At 47.4% G+C, this 21,922-nt stretch overlaps 1 protein-coding gene across 1 annotated transcript in view; it reads left to right on the plus strand.

Annotated features, from left to right (window-relative positions):
* The window catches only part of LOC139281235 (cytochrome P450 3A30-like), a 66,501-nt gene that overhangs the window by 17,511 nt on the left and 27,068 nt on the right, over positions 1 to 21,922 (plus strand). Inside the window, exons 3-5 of the mRNA XM_070901290.1 lie at positions 3,594 to 3,646; positions 6,977 to 7,076; positions 18,424 to 18,537. Of these exons, the coding sequence (XP_070757391.1) occupies positions 3,594 to 3,646; positions 6,977 to 7,076; positions 18,424 to 18,537 (267 nt within the window). The remainder of the gene's footprint in view (positions 1 to 3,593; positions 3,647 to 6,976; positions 7,077 to 18,423; positions 18,538 to 21,922) is intronic.

Raw genomic sequence — 21,922 nt, forward strand, 5'->3', positions numbered from 1 at the left:
CGATGACGACATCCTTCACTGCCAGCGCAGCCTTCGGTCGCCTAAGGAACAGAGTTTTTGAAGAGCAGGACCTCAAATCTGGCATCAAGCTTATGGTCTACAGGACAGTAGTGATACCTGCCCTCCTATATGGCTCAGAGATGTGGACTATTTCCAGCAGACACCTCAAAGCACTGGAGAAGTACCACCAACGCTGCCTCCACAAGATCCTACAAATCCACTGGGAGGACAGGCGCACCAACATCCGTGTTCTCGCTCAGGCCAACATCCCCAGCATCGAAGCATTGACCACACTCGTCCAGCTCCACTGGGCAGGCCACATCGTCCACACGCCTGACACGAGACTCCCAAAGCAAGCGCTCTTCTCGGAGCCTCGACACGGCAAGTGAGCCCCAGGTGGGCAGAGGAAACGTTTCAAGGACACTCTCAAAGCCTCCTTGGAAAAAGTGCAACATCCCCGCCGGCACCTGGGAATCCCGGGCACAAGACCACCGAAAGTGGAGGAAGAGCATCCGGGAGTATGCTGAGCGCCTCGAGTCTCGTCGCCGAGAGCATGTAGAAACCAAGCGCAGACAGCGGAAGGAGCGTGTGGCAAACCAGACTCCCCGCCCACCCTTTCCTTCAACCACTGTCTCTCCCATTTGTGACAGAGAAGGCAGGTCCCATTTCAGTCACCTGAAAACTCACTTTTCGAGTGGAAGCAAGTCATCCTCGACTTCGAGGGACTGCCTATGATGATCTTACGCGTGCCTAACCTGCGACTTTGCCTCAGTGTCTCCCCTGTGGCTGCCTCATGGGTCTGGGAAGGCTGCTGTGTTCCCTGTGTGGAAGCTGCAGATGTCCATCTCGGACGCCCTCGAGCAGCTTTGGGCCTGGAAGGGCCGGCTGGAGACTGGTCAACACCCTCCTGGGAGGGTTCAGTCTGAATTTTGGCCCCATTGTATTTAATAAATCAAGCGGCACTATCTGATCACCTGACATGATAGATGGGATGGGGTCCTGCATCTCCATGTCCCTATTTCACCTGCTGGCTGGGCGAGCAAGGTTCTGTGAGGGCTGGGCAGGGATACACACCAGTGGTCTTGTCCACATTGGGAGGGTGTGCTGTGGGGGGGCGAGGTGGGGAGAGGACAGCTCAGGGAGAGCAGTTGTGGGTTTCCGGTGCCCTCCGTTCTCTGCTAGTTGAGTTTTTTTCTATTTGCCGCTGCAGCCGACAGTGGGAGAACTGTACATATAACACCAGCTCCCCTTCTCCAGCTTGTGGAACTCACTCCCACAGGGAGTGGCTGAGGCGATTAGCACAGATGCATTTGAGGGGAAGCTGAATAAACACACGAGGGAGAGAGGAACAGATTGTTTTGCTGATAGGGTGGGAGGAGGCTCGTGTGGAGCATAAACTCCGGCATCTACCAGTAGGGCCGAGGGACCTGTTTCTATCTTTAAAAATGCCTGAAAACGGTCTGCTGTGATTAGTTACTTTGAGTTCACAGGAAAGTGGAAAGAATGAACAAAAACAGCAGCCTCCAATGGTACAAGGAAAAGATTATCCAGAGCTTTTAAATAAAAATAAAATCAACTAAAATGACAACCACTACACGGGCCAATTCACAAGACAAGTTTGGAATCATCTTGGCATCAATAAAAATCTGGTCTAGAACCAATAAACAATCCAACCTGCCGAGATTGCTTACAAACAGGGACTTAGCTCTGTGTGTACTCTTTACTGGGATTGCATCACAATATAATTGAGGCAATTCTTGTATGGATCTGTTTGTAGCTGGGTCTAAAAGGTCGTTGATGTTCACCCGCAAACATGTTTGTAAGTGTTTCATTCACAATGATGTACAGCTAACGGTAGCTGCAGTATTTGGCCACTCATCCAGTCACTCTCCTCGAAGCCGTCGCCCCCCCCCCTGGATTGGCTCCCGCTGCACCGTGCAGTGGCAGGCTGCCGCACTGTCCAGGGCCTCCTCTTGTCGCCACGCCCTGCGGCTGGTGCATCACCAAAGCCCAGGTCGCTGATTGGAACGTGGGCAGGACCACCAGCGGGGCCCAGGTACAGCAGAGGAGCAGGGAGGTTGGGGCGGAGGAGTGGCGAGAGATCGGGGCCCCAGAGCATAGAAACATAGAAAATAGGTGCAGGAGTAGGCCATTCGGCCCTTCTAGCCTGCATCGCCATTCAACAAGATCATGGCTGATCACCCCACCCCCCCAGCCACAAGGACCACATCCAACTCCCTCCCGAACACATCCAATGAACTGCCATCAACAACTCTCCGCGGCAGGGAACCCCACAGGCCAACAACTCCCCGAGTGAAGAGGTCACCCCCCATCCCAAGAGCCCCCCCCCCCCAGCTCCGAACCCACCCAACACCGGGAACACTCCCCCCGCACCCAACCTGCCCCGTCACGTCAGAAACCTTCCCAAATGCCGAACACCCCCGGATGTCGAGCCCCCAGCCTCTGCCACCCCGGAGCCACGCCCCCGCGACGCCAACCACACCACATCCACCAACCGCCATCTGCGCAGTCAACTCGTCCACCCCACTCCGAACACTCCCCGCACCGAGGCACAGAGCCCCCAGGCCAGCCCCTCCAACACACTTCGCCCCCCCCCCCCCCCCCAGACCTCCGCTGCAATGTGGCCCCTCCCGTCCCCCGCCCTGGGTTTCTCCGCCCCCCCACCTCCACGACTCTCCCCTCCATCCTCCGCCCCCGTCTCCCCTCCACTTCCCTCTGTCTCCCCGCACAGGCTCCCATCTTGGGGGCGGTAATCTTCTGGGGCAGGGAATTTTAGCCCCCAGCGTGAAAGTCCTGCTCCCGCCGCAGAATTGGCCTTAGCACCCCTCAATGGAAGTGGAGTGCAATTTCCCACACTCCACTTCCTTTGGGGGCAGTTACCGGGGCACAACTGGATGACAATCTGAACTGGTGCTCTCCACTCTCCCGTCCTGTCATGATCAGTGCCCAAGAGAGCCGAGGGTTCGGGGCCCAGAAGAGGCGCGGGCCCAGGGGCAGCACGGGCCAGCCCACACTGCGATCTATGGATAGTAGGAGCATGTGTGCGCGCTAGGTCCGTGCAGCAAAGCTGGTCTCCATTCGCCTTGCTTAACCCTTGGCACTGGACCAAGACCGAGCTCTGTCAAGCCCGTGTGGTGGCTGGTGTGCAACGGCCATCACACGTTAAAATAATCCACACACAGGCATCTTCCACCCCTTAATATGTAGTTCGGGACCTGGAATATCAGGTCCCTCATTGAAACATCTGTGAACTCATCCCTTTTTGGTGTGGAAGCAGGTCATCCTTGACACGAGGGACTGCCTAATACTATACTGAGTTCACACGAATACACACATACAAGGTGTGGTCTGTCTTGCAATACGTTTGCGTGGCGGGGAAACCAACTATTCATTGTTTTTATTTAAAGCAATAAAACCAGTTTAGTATTTGTGTTCCTTGTTCTTTACCTTCACAACAACACAAGCTCATGTATTTTCCCTCAGAGTGTCTCCATACACAGCTTACGTCATTACTGTTCCATCTTTGCATTATGTAAATACTTTTGCTGATGTTTGTGTTTTCTTCTGGGCAGGGTTTCTTTAACTTTGATACAGAATGCTACAAGAAGTATGGAAAGATCTGGGGGTGAGTGCATTTAATCAGCCGGTTGTGTATATGAAGGTGTGTGTTTTATTCCTTTTCAAAAATACACTTCACTCCAGCAATGCAAAATGTAGTCCAAAAGTGCTGTATGTGTCATAAGCACAGCTTAAAGGCACAGGTCATTCCAAGTAGTGTTATAAGAACATAAGAATTAGGAACAGGAGTAGGCCATCTAGCCCCTCGAGCCTGCTCCGCCATTCAACAAGATCATGGCTGATCTGGCCGTGGACTCAGCTCCATTTACCCGCCCTCTCCCCGTAACCCTTAATTCCATTATTGGTTAAAAATCTATCTATCTGTGATTTGAATATATTTAATGAGCTAGCCTCAACTGCTTTCTTGGGCAGAGAATTCCACAGATTCACAACCCTCTGGGAGAAGAAATTCCTTCTCGACTCGGTTTTAAATTGGCTCCCCCGTATTTTGAGGCTGTGCCCCCAAGTTCTAGTCTTCCCGAGCAGTGTTGACATTGATGCATTCAATCATTGCACATCGAAGGATGATACAATTTACATTGAGATACACTGTTACCATGGGTACCTTCATTTTTATCATTGCACTCAAAAGAATGCTACATTTACATTGAGCTGTGCAGTTTTCAAGAGTAAAACAGAAAATGCTGGAAATCTCAGCAGGTCAGGCAGCATCTGTGGTGAGAAACAATGTTAATGTTTCAGGTCTGTGACCCTTCATCAGAACCGGTTGCCTGTCACTTTAATTCTCTGCTTCACTCCCACTCTAAGCTCTCTGTCCTTGGACTCCTGCACTGTACCAATGAAGCTCAACATGAGCTTGGGGAACAGCACCTCATCTTTTGTTTAGGCACTTTACAGCCTTCTGGACTCAACATCGAGTTCAACAATTTCAGACCTTAACCTCTGCCTCAATGTTTTTTTTCCCTTTCCTCTCTTTTTTTTAACAACCCCCCCTTCCCCCCCCCCAACGCCTTTTATTCTTTATTCCCTTTTTCCCAGAGCAGCTGGTGATGATTCTGCAATTCACACCCCATCTAGACTCCACTTTTGTTTCCTAACTTGTCCCATTACCATCTCGTTTTTGCCCATCGTTCCTTTTGTCTCTCCTGCCTTCCACCCTATCACAGACCTTCCCTTTTGTTCCTTCCTCCCCCTCCCCCCTTCCCTGCCCCGGTACTTCCATAATAACCTGTTGCATCTCGAACTTTTCCAGTTCTGACGAAGGGTCACTGACCCGAAACGTTAACTCTGTTCCTCTCTCCACAGATGCTGCCTGACCCGCTGAGATTTCCAGCATTTCCTGTTTTTATTTCAGATTCCAGCTCCCGCAGTTTATTTGCTTTTGTATTCGTCTTCAGGAGTGTTTGTTCAACCTCAATACATTTTAGTTCTTTTGCACACCGAGGAAATGTCTCCATTGGTGCATTCACAGTGTGAGCCTGAAATTCACTCGGTGTGGGCCAGGACACAGGTGGGGCGGTTCTCCATCGAAGGGACTACAATGAAGGGGTGACGCCCGGCTCTGCTGGGATCCGGCCCATTTTCACCGCTGCAAGGAGTTCTGGCGGTGGGTGGGAGGGATGACTGAATCATCTGTCCATGCCCCTTCAGCAAAGGAATGTGTCTGGGGGAGTTTCCTCGGCTACCCCGGGAATTCCGCCCATTGAGCACCGGAAAGAGTTTGGAGATGTCCCAAAAGTCTCCAAAGATAATGGATCCTGTCGGTGATTTTATTTCGGCTGGGAACGTTTACATTCCTCTTTGTCTTTGGCCCAGGATGGCCCTCGGGGGAGGGGTCACTTTAACAGGTGGGGGCGGGGTGGGGGGGGACGACCAATCCACTCTCGGGAGGTGGGTCAGGTGGTAAGGAGGCTGCGTGCCTCCATTTATTTTACATGCTTATTCTGGCTGGGTTTTCCGGGGCTCGACTATTCCAATGCTCTCCTGACCAACTCCGCCCCCTGCCACCACGCTCTCTTTTTTTTAATCCACCCTCCCTGCTCTCTGCTGGCTGTGGCCTTTAGCCGCAGGTTTTCCCAACGGCGGGTAGGCAGCCTGCCAATCAGGCTTGCTGTCGGACAGGAAACCCGCTGAACAAAATTTGAAATACTTTCTGCAGTTAACTGCTGCAGAATGTCCAGGAAATCCGCGCTTCCATGTTTGTTGTCCAGAACTCTTCCTCCCCATAATTATCAGGACTGGGTGAATCGGGCGGGTGCTGTTTAAACACCCTTGTAGGCACAGGTGGCCAGTCCCAACTATGCTACTGACCTTCTTACCTCTAAACTTGACTACTCCAACGCACTCCTGGCTGGCCTCCCACATTCTACCCTACGTAAACTTGAGGTCATCCAAAATTAGGCAGCCCGTGTCCTAACTCACACCGAGTCCCACTCACCCATCACCCCTGAGCTCGCCGACCGACATTGGCTCCCAGTTAAGCAACGCCTCAATTTCAAAATTCTCATTCTTTTTTTACAAATCTTTCCAGGGGCTTGCCCGTCCCTACCTCCTGTAATCTCCTTCAGCCTCACAACCCCCTCCCCACCTCCCTGCCCCGCCCGAGATATCTGTGCTGCTCACATTCTGCCATCTTGAGCATCACTGATTATAATCGCTCAACCATCGGTGGCCGTGTCTTCCGCTGCCTCGGCCCCAAGCTCTGGCTACTCCTTCCTTAAACCTCTCCACTCTCTATCCTCTTTTAAGACACTCCTTAAAACCTCCCTCTTTGGCCACGTTTTTGGTCATCTGCTATAATTTCTTCTTGTGTGGCTCGGTGTGAAATTTTTGTCTTGTAATACTCCTGTGAAACGCCTTGGGACGTTTTACTACGTTAAAGGTGCTATATAAATTCATGATGTTGTTGATCCTGCCTCTGCAATTTTGGACAGGATCTGCGGCTCTGGTCCGTCAAACCAGCAGAGCAGGCCAATTGGCATTTTAAACTTCTATAAATCCAACCGGCGCAATTTTGGCTGTCACTAACCCTGAGCTTGCGGATTGTGAATTGGGTGTGAGGGTCTGAGCTGAAGGAGTGTGAGCTCATTCTGGGGTCCGTTGGTCCCGAACTCTTGATTCGAGCTGCTTCCCACTGATCTGGTTGTAGCGTTACTGCAGCCTGTAGCAGTACTGTAATTTTAGACTTTGGCCATTACATAAAGTAAAGAAATGTCTACAAATACTAGCGTGATATCATTGCAGTGGAGGACCCCAAAGTTGTTGCAGTAAGTCTGGATTGGTGGGATTAGCACAGGCCACCCACCCCACCAGTCAGACACTAGACTTTTTCTAACACCCCCGATTCATTTACTGACACTTGTCTGTCTTATTTTAGGATTTATGACGCACGGCAGCCCATTCTGTCCATCATGGATACTGAACTGATTAAAACCATCTTTATCAAAGAGTTTTACACTTTGTTCACCAACAGGCGGGTAAATATTGATGTGCACTGAAGGTTGTTTGTATTAGCGAGAAAAAGTAGTAGCACATTGCAATGTGCCCTTGTTTTCTTTTCCATTATCTCACTATTTGCACGAGCTTTGGTGGTTCAGCGAGAATGTAGGTTGAACCCCAAACTGCATGGGAGTTGGGAGAAGTGTATGTTTAATGGGGGGTTAACCAAGAAAACCATTCGACTGATGCTGTGAGCGAGTGTCCTTCATCTACCTCTATCTCTCTGGTTCAACCAAATTCCCAGTGGTTGCTTGACCAGTGGTTGCCCTTTGGAGGTTTGGGCTGAACCATATTATTGGGGTAGAGTAGAAGGTGTATCGAGCTCCACCTTTATTTGACTTGTTGCCTGGAACTTGCACCCCTAACCTTGGAGAGTGGAGTGTATAATTGTCTTAAATTCTGACTCGCATTCCACACGTTGGTTTGTGTTACACAGGAGAGGGATTGATTAACCGTAACCTAAAAAAGGAACTACCCCTGTATATTCTGCTGCTTTGTGAAGAGCCCTGATCGCTGACATTTTTATGGAGACCTGGCTCTAGACTTTTACTCTTTGATGGGTGGAGAAAGAGTGAAATGCCCATTTATATGTTACAACCCCTGAGTTGTGGGAACGTTTGGGTTTGAAGCATGTCATTTCAATAATGCTAACGAAAAAATGGCATCAGTAGAAAGTGAGCGATCCCATGAGCTGAACTAACTTGATGCATACAGGAAGGCGACAGTTGATTTATTTTTATGGTGGCAAGTGGAGGAATGTGTGCAACTCATGATGTGTAGCGCACTGGCATGTATGTACATTCTGTTTGTAGCCACCAGATGGCGTCATTAGAAACATAAAAACATAGAAAATAGGTGCAGGAGTAGGCCATTCGGCCCTTCGAGCCTGCACCACCATTCAATATGATCATGGCTGATCATTCCCTCAGGTACCCCTTTCCCGCTTTCTCTCCATACCCCTTGATCCCTTTAGCCGTAAGGGCCATATCTAACTCCCTCTTGAATATATCCAATGAACTGGCATCAACAACTCTCTGCGGCAGGGAATTCCACAGGTTAACAACTCTGAGTGAAGAAGTTTCTCCTCATCTCAGTCCTAAATGGCCTACTCCTTATCCTAAGACTGTGCCCCCTGGTTCTGGACTTCCCCCAACATCGGGAACATTCTTCCCGCATCTAACCTGGCCAGTCCCGTCAGAATTTTATATGTTTCTATGAGATCCCCTCTCATCCTTCTAAACTCCAGTGTATACAGGCCCAGTTGAGCCAGTCTCTCCTCATATGTCTGTCCAGCCATCCCTGGAATCAGTATGGTGAACCTTCTCTGCACTCCCTCAATAGCAAGAACGTCCTTCCTCAGATTAGCAGACCAAAACTGAACACAATATTCCAGGTGAGGTCTCACCAAGGCCCTGTACAAATGCAGTAAGTCCTCCCTGCTCCTATACTCAAATCCCCTAGCTATGAAGGCCAACATACCATTTGCCTTCTTCACTGCCTGCTGTACCTGCATGACAACTTTCAATGACTGATGAACCATGACACCCAGGTCTCGTTGCACTTCCCCTTTTCCTAATCTGCCGCCATTCAGATAATATTCTGCCTTCGTGTTTTTGCCCCCAAAGTGGATAACCTCAAATTTATCCACATTATACTACATCTGCCATACATTTGCCCATTCACCTAACCTGTCCAAATCACCCTGCAGCCTCTTAGCGTCCTCCTCACAGCTCACACCGCCACCCAGTTTAGTATCATCTGCAAACTTGGAGATATTACACTCAATTCCTTCATCTAAATCGTTAAATGTACATTGTAAATAGCTGGGGTCCTAGCACTGAGCCCTGCGGCACTCTACTAGTCACTGCCTGCCATTCTGAAAAGTACCTGTTTATTCCGACTCTCTGCTTCCTATCCGCCAACCAGTTCTCTATCCACGTCAGTACATTACCCCCAATATCATGTGCATTGATTCTGCACACCGATCTCTTGTGTGGGACCTTGTCAAAAGCCTTTTGAAAGTCCAAATAACCACATCCACTGGTTCTCCCTTGTCCACTCTGTTAGTCACATCCTCAAAAAACTCCAGAAGATTCGTCAAGCATGATTTCCCTTTCATAAATCCATGCTGACTTGGACCAATCCTGTCACTGCTTTCCAAATGCGTTGCAATTTCATCCTTAATGATTGATTCCAACATTTTCCCCACTACTGATGTCAGGCTAACCGGTCTATAATTACCCGTTTTCTCTCTCCCTTTTTTAAAAAGTGGTGTTACATTAGCTACTCTCCAGTCCATAGGAACTGATCCAGAGTCGATAGACTGTTGGAAAATGATCACCAATGCATGCACTATTTCTAGGGCCACTTCCTTAAGTACGCTGGGATGCAGACTATCATTGTTGGAGGCCATTAAGCAGCACGCACATGGTGCTGCTTAGGTATAAAAGACCTGCCATTTTGAGAGTCAGGCACTTTGGGCCGTAATAAAGTAGAAGCAAGGTTGTACCTTGCTTAGTTAAACAGTACTCAGTGTACCTTTATTGCATACATAACATTTGGCGATGAGAATACAAGAACCTTTGTTTGTAAAATGAGCACGATTGAATTTTTAGAGCGATTCGTAGAGGGAGAAGATTGGGCAGACTTTGTGAGCCGTTTGAACCAGTAGTTCATGGTCAACAAATTGAAGGGAGTCGATGATGCAGATTGGTGCCGGGCTGTGTTCCTCACTGTGTGCGGTTCAAAGATCTACAATCTGATAAAGAATCTACTCATCCCTAGTGATCCAACAGAGAAAACGTACGAGGAGTTGTGTACATTGGTACGGGAGCAACTCAAGCCAGATGACAGCATCATCACCTCGAGATACAGGTTTTAAACACGCGTTCGATCGGAGGGCCAGAGCGCGGCGGAATTCGTTGCCGACCTGAGACGTCTAGCGGGACCGTGCAAGTTCGGGACAGTGTTGGCGGACATGCTCCGGGACTTCTTTGTTATCGGTATCAACCACGAGGTGATCCTGTGCAAACTTCTGGTGGTGGAGGAATTGGATTTAAAAAAGGCCATCCAGATCGCTCAATCATGTAAGATGGCGGACAGGAGTTTAAAGCAAATATCGGTGAAGAACCGAACCTCGGCAAGTACGGCACATGGCAGGGCCTATCCGGCTAAGTTCGCGAAACCTGTGGCTGCCCAAAGTCCGCCAGCAGGAATGTATCCGACTTCTCCGTGTTGGCATTGTGGGGGAAATCATCGGCACCAGCAGTGCCGATTTAAGCAATATAGTTGCAAAGGCTATCTGAGAGTGGGGCATCTCCAGCGCAAGTGACCGCAGATGAGCAGCGAGCTGTGACACACCATGTGGAGGATGATGGGCAGACTAGCGCAGATTCGGTTACGCAATCTGAGATGCCAAGAGAAGTAAGTATATGGACTGTACTCTTTCATAACCAAGAGTAAACCAATTTTGATTAATGTGAAGTTTAACGGGATACCGGTATCGATGGAACTGGACACAGGGGTGAGTCAATCGATCATGAACAAGAGAGCATTTAATAAGCTGTGGGATACCAAGACTGTGAGGCCCAGGCTGAACCCTGTTAACCCCAAGCTGCGCACGTACACCAAAGAACTGATAAAGGTGATTGGCAGTGCACAAATTAATATGTCGTATAACGGTGCGATTCATGAGTTACCGCTGTGGATTGTTCCAGGCAATGGCCCAACGCTGCTCGGCAGGAGCTGGTTGGAGAAAATCAGATGCGACTGGAACGATATAAAGGCGTTGTTGTCGGAGGAAGATGCATGTGCCCAAGTATTGAGCAAGTTCCCCTCGCTATTCGAACCGGGTATCGGCAACTTCACGGGAGTCAAGGTGCACGTAGACTCTGCTGCAAGACACGTCCATCGTAAAGCTCGGGCAGTGCCGTATATGATGAGGGAGAAGGTCGAAATTGAACTGGACAGACTCCAGCGTGAAGGGATCATATCACCGGTCGAATTTAATGAATGGGCCAGCCCCATTGTTCCTGTGCTGAAAAGTGACGGCACATTCAGAATCTGTGGAGACTACAAGGCTACGATCAACAGGGTTTTGAAACAAGATCAGTACCTGTTACCGAAGGCTGATGACTTATTTGCGACGCTAGCCGGAGGGAAGTCATTCACAAAACTGGACTTGACGTCGGCCTATATGACACGGTAGTTGGTCGAGATGTCGAAGAGACTTACATGCATTAACACGCACAAAGGACTGTTTATTTACCACAAGTGCCCGTTTGGAATTCGCTCGGCTGCAGCAATATTCCAGAGAAATATGGAAAGTCTACTGAAGTCTGTTCCCAGAGCCGTCGTGTTCCAAGATGACATCCTCATCACCGGTCGTGACTCCAAGGAACATCTGAACAACTTGGAAGAGGTTCTACTGCGTTTGGACAGAGTGGGACTTAGACTTAAACGCTGGAAGTGCGTCTTCATGGCAGAGGTCGAATTCCTCGGGAGGAAAATCGCCACTGAAGGCATCAGACCTACAGACTTGAAAACCAAAACCATCAAGAATGCACCCAAGCCGCAGAACATGACGGAGCTGTGTTCATTCCTAGGTTCACTCAACAACTTTGGTAACTTCCTACCTAAATTGAGCACCTTAGTTGAACCACTGCACATGCTATTGAGAAAAGGCAACAATTGGGTGTGGGGAGCATTGCAAGGCAGAACTTTCGAGAAAGCCACCAATCTGCTTTGCTCGAACAAGCTGCTGGTACATTATGACCCATGTAAACGTTTTTGTCCTGTGACGCATCGTCATATGGAATTGGTTGCGTGTTACAACAAGCCAATGAGTCGGGGAAACTTCAACCTGTCGCATATGCATCCAAAAGTTTGTTTAAAGCAGAAAGAGCCTATTGTATGGTAGAAACAGAAGCTTTAGCGTGTATGTACGGTTAAAAAGATGCATCAAATACCTGTTCGGTCTGAGGTTCGAATTAGAGACCGATCACAAGCCGCTCATTTTGTTGTTTTCCGAGAGCAAAGATATCAAGGGTGATGTGTAATGAGAAAGGACTAATTAGCAATCTTGTTGTGCGAGGCTCCTTGGGTAAGAGTGACCATAATATGGTAGAATTCTTTATTAAGATGGAGAGAGTGACACAGTTAATTCAGAGACTAGGTTCCTGAACTTAAGGAAAGATAACTTCGATGGTACGAGACATGAATTGGTTAGAATAGATTGGCAAATGATACTTAAAGGGTTGACGGTTAATAGGCAATGGCAAACATTTAAAGATCACATGGATGAACTTCAACAATTGTACATCCCTGTCTGGAGTAAAAATAAAACGGGGAAGGTGGCTCAACCGTGGCTAACAAGGGAAATTAAGGATAGTGTTAAATCCAAAGAAGAAGCATATAAATTGACCAGAAAAAGCAGCAAACCTGAGGACTGGGAGACATTTGGAATTCAGCAGAGGAGGACAAAGGGTTTAATTAGGAGGGGGAAAATGGAGTATGAGAGGAAGCTTGCTGGGAACATAAAAACTGACTGCAAAAACTTCTATAGATATGTGAAGAGAAAAAGATTAGTGAAGCCAAACATAGGTCCCTTGCAGTCAGATTCAGGTGAATTTGTAATGGGGAACAAAGAAATGGCAGACCAGTTGAACAAATACTTTGGTTCTGTCTTCACGAAGAAAGACACAAATAACCTTCCGGAAATACTAGGGGACCGAGGGTCTAGTGATGAGGGGAAACTGAAGGAAATCCTTATTAGTCAAGAAATTGTGTTTGGGAAATTGATGGGATTGAAGGCCAATAAATCCCGGGGCCTGATAGTCTGCATCCCAGAGTACTTAAAGAAGTGGCCCTAGAAATAGTGGATGCATTGGTGATCATTTTCCAACAGTCTATCGACTCTGGATCAGTTCCTATGGACTGGAGGGTAGCTAATGTAACACCACTTTTTAAAAAAGGAGGGAGAGAGAAAACAGGGAATTATAGACCGGTTAGCCTGACATCAGTAGTGGGGAAAATGTTGGAATCAATTATTAAAGATGAAATAGCAGCACATTGGAAAGCAGTGAGAGGATCGGACCAAGTCAGCATGGATTTATGAAGGGGAAATCATGCTTGACAAATCTTCTAGAATTCTTTGAGGATGTAACTAGTAGAGTGGACAAGGGAGAACCAGTGGGTGTGGTGTATTTGGACTTTCAAAAGGCTTTTGACAAAGTCCCACACAAGAGATTGGTGTGCAAAATTAAAGCACATGGTATTGGGGGTAATGTACTGATGTGGATAGAGAACTAGTTGGCAGGTAGGAAGCAGGGAGTCGGGATAAACGGGTCTTTTTCAGAATGGCAGGCAGTGACTAGTGGGGTGCCGCAGGGCTCAGTGCTGGGACCCCAGCTATTTACAATATACATTAATGATTTGGATGAAGGAATTGAGTGTAATATCTCCAAGTTTACAGATGAAACTAAACTGGGTGGCGGTGTGAGCTGTGAGGAGGACACTAAGAGGCTGCAGAGTGACTTGGACAGGTTAGGTGAATGGGCAAATGTATGGCAGATGCAGTAAAATGTGGATAAAGGTGAGGTTATCCACTTTGGGGGCAAAAACACGAAGGCAGAATATTATCTGAATGGTGGCAGATTAGGAAAAGGGGAGGTGCAACGAGACCTGGGTGTTATAGTACATTAGTCATTGAAAGTTGGCATGCAGGTACAGCAGGCGGTAAAGAAGGCAAATGGTATGTTGGCCTTCATAGCTAGGGGATTTGAGTATAGGAGCAGGGAGGTTTTACTGCAGTTGTACAGGGCCTTGGTGAGGCCTCATCTGGAATATTGTGCTCAGTTTTGGTCTCCTAATCTGAGGAAGGACGTTCTTGCTATTGAGGGAGTGCAGCGAAGGTTCACCAGATTGATTCCCGGGCTGGACTGACATATGAGGAGAGACTGGATCGACTGGGCCTTTTTTCACTAGAGTTTAGAAAAATGATAGGGGATCTCATAGAAACATACAAAATCCTGGCGGGACTGGACAGGTTAGATGCAGGAAGTATGTTCCCGATGTTGGGGAAGTCCAGAACCAGGAGGCACAGTCTAAGGATAAGGGGTAGGCCATTTAGGACTGAGATGAGGAGAAACTTCTTCAATCAGAGAGTTGTTAACCTGTGGAATTTGCTACCACAGAGAGTTGTTGATGCCAGTTCATTGGAGTTAGATATGGCCCTCACCGCTAAAGGGATCAAGGGGTATGGAGAGAAAGCAGGAATGGGGTACTGAGGTGATCAGCCATGATCTTATTGAATGGTGGTGCAGGCTCGAAGGGCCGAATGGCCTACTCCGGCACCTATTTTCTATGTTTCAGAGGGTTGTAAATCTGTGGAATTCGCTGCCTCAGAGAGCTGCGGAAGCTGGGACATTGAATAAATTTAAGACAGCGATAGTCAGTTTCTTAACAGATAAGGGAATAAGGGGTTATGGGGAGTGGGCAGGGAAGTGGACCTGTGTCCATGATCGAATCAGCCATGATCGTATTAAATGGCGGAGCAGGCTGGAGGGGCCCTATGGCGTACTCCTGCTCCTATTTCTTATGTTCTTATGTAATGATCACTAGATTACTACCTGAGCCACGAGCAAATTTGCATCGTGTAAATAAGATCAGAGAAATGAACATGTGCCTCAAAGACTGGTGTGGGAGGAATGGGTTTTGTTTCGTGGGACACTGGCACCAGTACTGGGGTAAGGGGGAGCTGTTCCGTTTAGACGGGCTCCACTTAGACCGTGGTGGGACTAGGGTCCTGGCGAATCAAATAACTCGGGCTGCAGAGAGGGCTTTAAACTAATTAGTGGGGGGGCGGGAGTGGGGGAGGATTCAGGTAAAAATGTAAAAAGTCATAGATTAAGGAGAAGGCAATAGAGCAGGGTAGCACTGGTTGATGAGCAGTGGCAGACATTTAAGGAGATATTTCATAAATCGCAACAAAAATATATCCCTATGAGAAGGAAAGACTGTAAGAGAAGGGTTAACCAGCTGTGGCTAAGTAAGGAAATAAGGGATTGTATCAAATTGAAAACAAGGTCATACAATGTGGCCAAGACTAGTGGGAGGCCAGAGTATTGGGAAACTTTTAAAAGCCAGCATAGAACGGCTAAAAAAAATAATAGAGGGAAGATAGTTTATGAAAGTAAACTAGCATGAAATATAAAAACAGATAGAAAGAGGTTTTACAGGTACATAAAAAGGAAAAGAGTGGCTAAAGTAACTGTTGGTCCACTAGAGGATGAGACCTGGGGAATTAATAATGGAGTACAGGGAAATGGCAGAGACTGTGAATATTTTGTATCGGTCTTCAAGGTAGAAGACACTAAAACATCCCAATAGTGGATATTGAAGGGGCTATAGGAAGGGAGGAACTTAATACAATCACTATCACAAAGGAAGTAGTACTCAGTAAAATAATGGGACTAATGGCGGACAAATTCCCTGGACCTGATGGCTTACATCCTAGGGTCTTAAAAGGAGTGGCTGCAGAGATAGTGGATGCATTGATTGTAATCTATCAAAATTCCCTGGATTTTGGGACAGTCCCAACGGATTGGAAAATTGCAAGTGTAACACCCCTATTTAAAAAAGGAGGCAGACAGAAAGCAGGAAACTATAAACCAGTTAGCCTAACATCTGGCATTGGAAAAATGCTGGTGTCCATTATTAAGGAAGCAGTAGCAGGACATTTGGAAAAGCATAATTCAATCAAGCAGAGTCAGCATGGTTTTATGAAAGGGAAATCATGTTTGACAAATTTGCTGGAGTTCTTTGAGGATGTAAAGAGCATGGTGGATAAGGGGGAACCAGTGGATGTGGTGTATTTGGATTTCCAGAAGGCATTCGATTAGGTACCACATAAAAGATTACTGCACAAGATAAAAGTTCACGGGGTTGGAGGTAATATCTTAGCATGGATAGAGGATTGGCTAACTAACAGAAAACATGGAGTCGGGAAAACCGGGTCATTTTCCGGTTGGCTAACAGTAACTAATGGGGTGCTGCAGGGATCGATGCTGGAGCCTCAACTATTTGCAGTCTATATTAATGACTTGAATGAAGGGACCGAGTGTAATGTAGCCAAGTTTGCTGATGATACAAAGATGGGTGGGAAAGCAAATTGTGAGGAGGACACAAAAAATCTGCAAAGGGATATAGATAGATAAGCTAAGTGAGTGGGCAAATATTTGGCAGATGGACTATAATGTGGGAAAATGTGAGGTTATCTATGTTGGCAGAAAAAATTGAAAAGCAAATTATAATGTAAATGGAGAAAAATTGCAAAGTTCTGCAGTACAGAGGGACCTGGGGGTCCTTGTGCATGAAACACAAAAAGTGAGTACGCAGGCACAGCAAGTAATCAGGAAGGCAAATTGGAATGTTGGCCTTTATTGCAATGGGGATGGAGTATAAAAGCAGAGAAGTCCTGCTACAGGGTGTTGGTGAGGTCACACCTGGAGTATTGTGTACAGTTTTGGTCTCCGTATTTAAGGAAGGATATACTTGCATTGGAGGTTGTTCAGTGAAGGTTCACTAGGTTGATTCCGGAGATGAGGGGCTTGACGTATGAAGGTAGGTTGAGTAAGTTGGGCCTATACTCATTGGAGTTCAAAAGAACTTTTATCGAAACATATAAGATAATGAAGAGTCTCGACAAGGTGGATACAGGGAGGATATTTCCACTCATGGGGGAATCTAAAACTAGGGGGCATAGTCTCAGAATAAGGGGCCGCCCATTTAAAACACAGATGAGAAGGAATTTCTTTTCTGAGAGTTGTGAATCTGTGGAATTCTCTGCCCCGGAGAGCTGTGGAGACTGGGTCATTTAATATATTTAAGGCGGAGATAGACAGATTTTTGAGCGATAAGTGGTTATGAGGAGCGGGCAGGGAAGTGGAGCTGAGTCCAGATCAAATCAGTCATGATGTTATTGAATGGCGGAGCAGGCTTGAGGGGCCAGATGGCCTCCTCCTGCTCCTATTTCTTATGTTCTTATGTTCTTATCTGCCTTGGCCCCATAATCCCTTGACACCTTTAATGAACTATCGATCTCAGTCTTGTAATTGTCCCAGCATCCACTGCCTTTTGGGGGAGAGAATTGCAGATTTTGACTCGGCCCGTTTTCGGCTCTGAAATCGGCGAGGTGCTCAGAGGCTCGCCCCGAGTTGGGCCTCGGGCTGGATCTGAATCATTCCAGTGAGCTGCCGATGCAGGTTTGCCGAAAGGGCCAAAATGGGTCGCCTGCGTCTCCAGCAGTGACTCCTGGGTAGTTGGTGGGGTAAGGGGGCGAACGGGAGGGAGGTGGGCCGGCAGTGTCGCTGTGAAGCTGGAAGGTGCACTCCTGCTCCTGCCGGCCCTACAACGACCTACATTGGCTCCCGGTTAAGCAACACCTCGATTTCAAAATTCTCATCCTGATTTTCAAATCCCTCCATGGCGTCGCATTCCCTATCTCTGTAATCTCCTCCAACCCCACAATCCCCCGAGTTGTCTGCGCGCCTGTAATTCTACCTTCTTGAACATCCTTGATTTATACTTGCTCAACCATCGGTGGCCGTGCCTTCTGTTGCCTAGGCCCTAAGCTCTGGAACTCCTTGCCTAAACCTCTATGGCTCTCTACCTCTCTTTTCTCTTTCAAGATGTTCCTTAAAACCTACCTCTTTGACCAAGCTTTTGATCACCTGCGCTAATTTCTAATTATGCGGCTCGGTGTCAAATTTTTATCTCCTAATACTCCTGTGAAGCACTTTGGGATGTTTCACTACCTTAAAGACACTATATAAATACAACTTGTTCTTCTTGTTAAGTTCCAACAAGAAATGTACCTGTTTGTTGTTGGCCACTTGGGGACCTCTGGTTCGGCCGCAGAAGGAAACAAAAAACTGAGGCCAGGTGTAGACGAATCAGCACCAGCGAATTTCTGAAATTGTTTCTGAATCGTGGACTAGGCCCCCTCCAAGCATTTTGCATCACTTGGTTTAGGCGGCCGCCAGGGATTCCTGAATATTTCCTGACCCAACACGATGCTGGATACATTTCAGGGGCCCTCGGGGTGAGGGAAACAGCACCGAGAACTTGCTGCTTTTTTGCCTTTGCCTTTGCCTTGTGCCCCCAAAAAGGCACAGCGGGGTCCAGTTTCCCCCCCCCCCCCCCCCCGCAGTGCAGCCTGAGCACACGGTGCAGTTTTAAGAGATCTGTTGATGAAGTAATGTCATTGAACCCGATATCCTAATTTAATAACAAACTAGATGTTAAGTCTTCATACTTTTTCTGTAGGACTTCGGTCTGAATGGGCCACTGGCGGAGTCCATCTTGATTGTCGAAGATGAACGGTGGAAGAGAATCCGAAGCGTGCTTTCACCAACCTTCACCAGCGGGAGACTGAAAGAGGTAAAGGACCCCCATCGCCCGTCGATCGAATCCTCTTGTGATGTGTAAGATTAGCTGAGTTCAATCTAAAATCATCTAATAATAGTATTATAATAGTAATAATATTCCCTCACCCTTATGAGGGTGAGGAAATAGATGCTGATACATTGTATTTTAACTTCTTGTAGTTCCTCCCAAAGTTTAACAGTGTATTAGACATTGAAATACAACCTGTTAACATCAACAATGTTCCAAGATGATCAGTCTCTGAATGTTTTGCCTTCATGTGAGTGTGTCCAGTTCTGCTCCCAGAAGGTTGTAATAATCTAGGCTTTATGTCTTCCTTATATACATTAACAAGACACCCTCATTTTCCCAACTAACATTATTCCCCTGAAAGGCCTCCCATCAATCGTGGTCTTTGTCTTAGCCTAACAGCCGTCTGTTCGACCTCATTGGAGATAACACAGTACCTGACTCTCCAGGCCTCCCTAAAACCATCCCATAAAACATGATAACACAAATGAATGAATGCCTCCTTACATAGAATGCTCCAAGGACAGGCTTTACTAGACAACGTTTCGATCTTTAGCTGTCCAAACATTAAGGATGCAACGTTTATATAGAAAGCTCTGTTATAAAATGGAAGCCAACAAAAGTGCTTCTCTTGCATGTGGTTGAACCGGTGGAGAGGGTCAGATGGGACAGCTAAATATTGATCATCTTATCAGTCTCAGCACATCCGACAGTCTGTTTACTCAAACAGAGGCTTGCATTGTTATCGAGTGTTTTCAGATCCTTTACTGAGGGTAAATTAACAAAGATCAGCTGCCAATCCTTGATTGGAGAGGTACCTGAAAGATTGATCAAAAAGACGGTCTTTAAGAAATCATTTAAAGGCAGAAACTCCCAGAAGTAGGACTGAGGTGGCAAAAGGCTCTTGCCCTTTGGGTGGGTGAAGCGAGGGAGGAATAGACAGCAGGCCAGAGTTGGTTTATTGGAGGGGATGTAAGGCAGGGTGAGGCCATGGAGAGATTTGAAGATGTGGATAAGATTTTTGCGTTGGGAGACGCAGCCAGTGTAGATCAACAAGACCGGGTGATGGGCGAGTGGGGTTGGACACAAGACGGGATCGGCATGGTTGAGCTTTGAAGGAGTTTACGGATGGTCTCGCAGATCTTCACACTTGGTGTTGGAGGTGAGGGAGCTGGGAAAGGGGTGCGAGACGACAGTTTGTGTTTGGAGGATGAAGGAGCCATGGGTTGCCTTGGCCTGACAAGATAATTGTGAATTGCTGGGAAGATTTAGCTGAGGAGAGTGAGGTGCAGTCGAGCGTAAAACCACTCACTACTCCAGAATCATCCTGGAGAGCAAAGAGAACCCCTGGATTCTTTCTCCGCTACCAGCCTTCTCCTTAAACCCCTTTCTCCTGCATCTCCCTCCTCACCTCCAAGTCCAAGGTCATGGTCTACTTTGTCACTAAGCTCGAGACCATCCATTTAACTGAAACGTTTCTTCCCCCAGAGGGTGGTGGGAGCCTGGAGCTCACTGCCTGAAAGGGTGGTAGAGGCAGAAACTCTCATCACATTTATAAAGTACTTGGATGTGGACTTAAAGAGCCATAATCTACAGGGCTACGGACCTACTGCTGAAAGGTGGAATTAGGCTGGGTAGCTCTTTTTCGATCGGTACAACACAATGGGCCAAATGGCCTTCTCGTGTGTCATCATTTTTCTATGATTCTATGATCGGCTGCCCATGAAATGCACCATTACCTCTAGGGTCTTCCAAAGATCTAATCATGGCCCCCCCCTCCTCTTCCTCAACTACATGCTGTCACTTGGTGACATCATCCGCAGACACGGCATCAGCTTCCGCGTGTACGCTGACAACACCCAGCTCTTCCACATCCTTTCAACCCCTTCGCTGCTTGTCTTGTCTGACTGATTATCTGACACAAAAGCAAAATACTGTGGATGCTGGAATCTGAAATAAAAACGCACAATGCTGGAAATCTCAGCGGGTCAGGCAGCATCTGTGGAGCGAGAAAAACAAAGTTAACGTTTCGGGTCGATGATCCTTCGTCAGAACTGCGGAATGTTTGAAAAGAGCACATTCTTAAGCACTGAAAGGGGGAGGGGAAGCAAAAACAAAAGGGAAGGTCTGTGACAGGGTGGAAGGCAGGAGAGATTAGAGAGATAAAAGGGACGATGGGCCGAATTGAAACGGTAATGACAGAAGTTAGGAAAAGGTTAATCTGGATAGGGTGTGAATGGCGGAGTAATGACCAGCTGCCATTAGAGACAAAGAGGGGAAAAAAAGAAAACAAATATACATATAATGTTTTTTTAACTTTACTCCGCGCCCTCTATCTGTGGGATAGCTCACCAAATTCCAGCCCTATTTTTTTAGCCGCCTAGGCTCCATGCTGCAATTCACTGCCTAAGCTCCTCTGCCTCTCCCCAACCTTCTCCTTAAATCCCACCGGTTTGACTGAGGCTTTGGCTACCCCTCCTAATATTTCCTCCTGCGGCCCGGCATCCATTTATTTTTGATAACGGCTTTGGCCTTTTCCTGCATTTAAAGTCGCTATATAAATGCAAGTTACTTGCTATTTTTGTCTCCATGGAGTTGCACCAAAAGATGGTTTTAAAAAAAAATTCACAAACCAAATGTGTCCATTCCCCCACCTTCCTTCAGCCAAGGTGCTCTCACAAACGACTCGTATTCTGCAACCAGCAGCGTGTTGTCTCCCATTCTGCAACACGTGGATATACAGGTGTAAAATATCGAATAATGTGACTGATTTTGAAATAATTGATGCCAGATTAAGTTGACGCAGGGTATGGCTTGCATTTTCCTTTCCTGTTTTTATTTTACTCTTGGTCAGGAGAGCCAGTATCATTAGTCAACAATTTATATAGTGCCTTTAGCGAAGAGAAATGTCCCAAGGCGCTTCACAGGAGCGTTGTCAAATAAAATTTGACCCGGAGCCACATGAGGTGATATTAGGGCAGGTGACCAGAGAGAGAGAGATTTAGGGCTTGGGGCCTACGTGGCTGAAGGCACACCCACCATGGTGGGTCAGAGAAAATCAGAGATACACAAGAGTACAGAATTGGGGGGGGGGGGGCGGAGGTTGAAGATGGGGAGGGTGGCGAGACCATAGAGGGATTTGAACACCAGGATGAGAATTTTAAATGTGAGGCGATGCTGGTCCGGGAGCCAATGTAAGTCAGCAAGCACAGGGGCGATGGATGAATGGGACTTAGTGCGAGGTAGGATACGGGCAGAGTTTCAGATGAACTCCAATTTATGGAGAGTTGAAGGTGGGAGACAGGCCAAGAGAGCATTAAAATAGCCAAGTCTGGAGGTAACAGGCCACCCTATAACCATTTAACCCCGT

This window comes from Pristiophorus japonicus, chromosome 15 (assembly GCF_044704955.1).
Source record: "Pristiophorus japonicus isolate sPriJap1 chromosome 15, sPriJap1.hap1, whole genome shotgun sequence".
NCBI classification, from domain to species: domain Eukaryota; kingdom Metazoa; phylum Chordata; class Chondrichthyes; family Pristiophoridae; genus Pristiophorus; species Pristiophorus japonicus.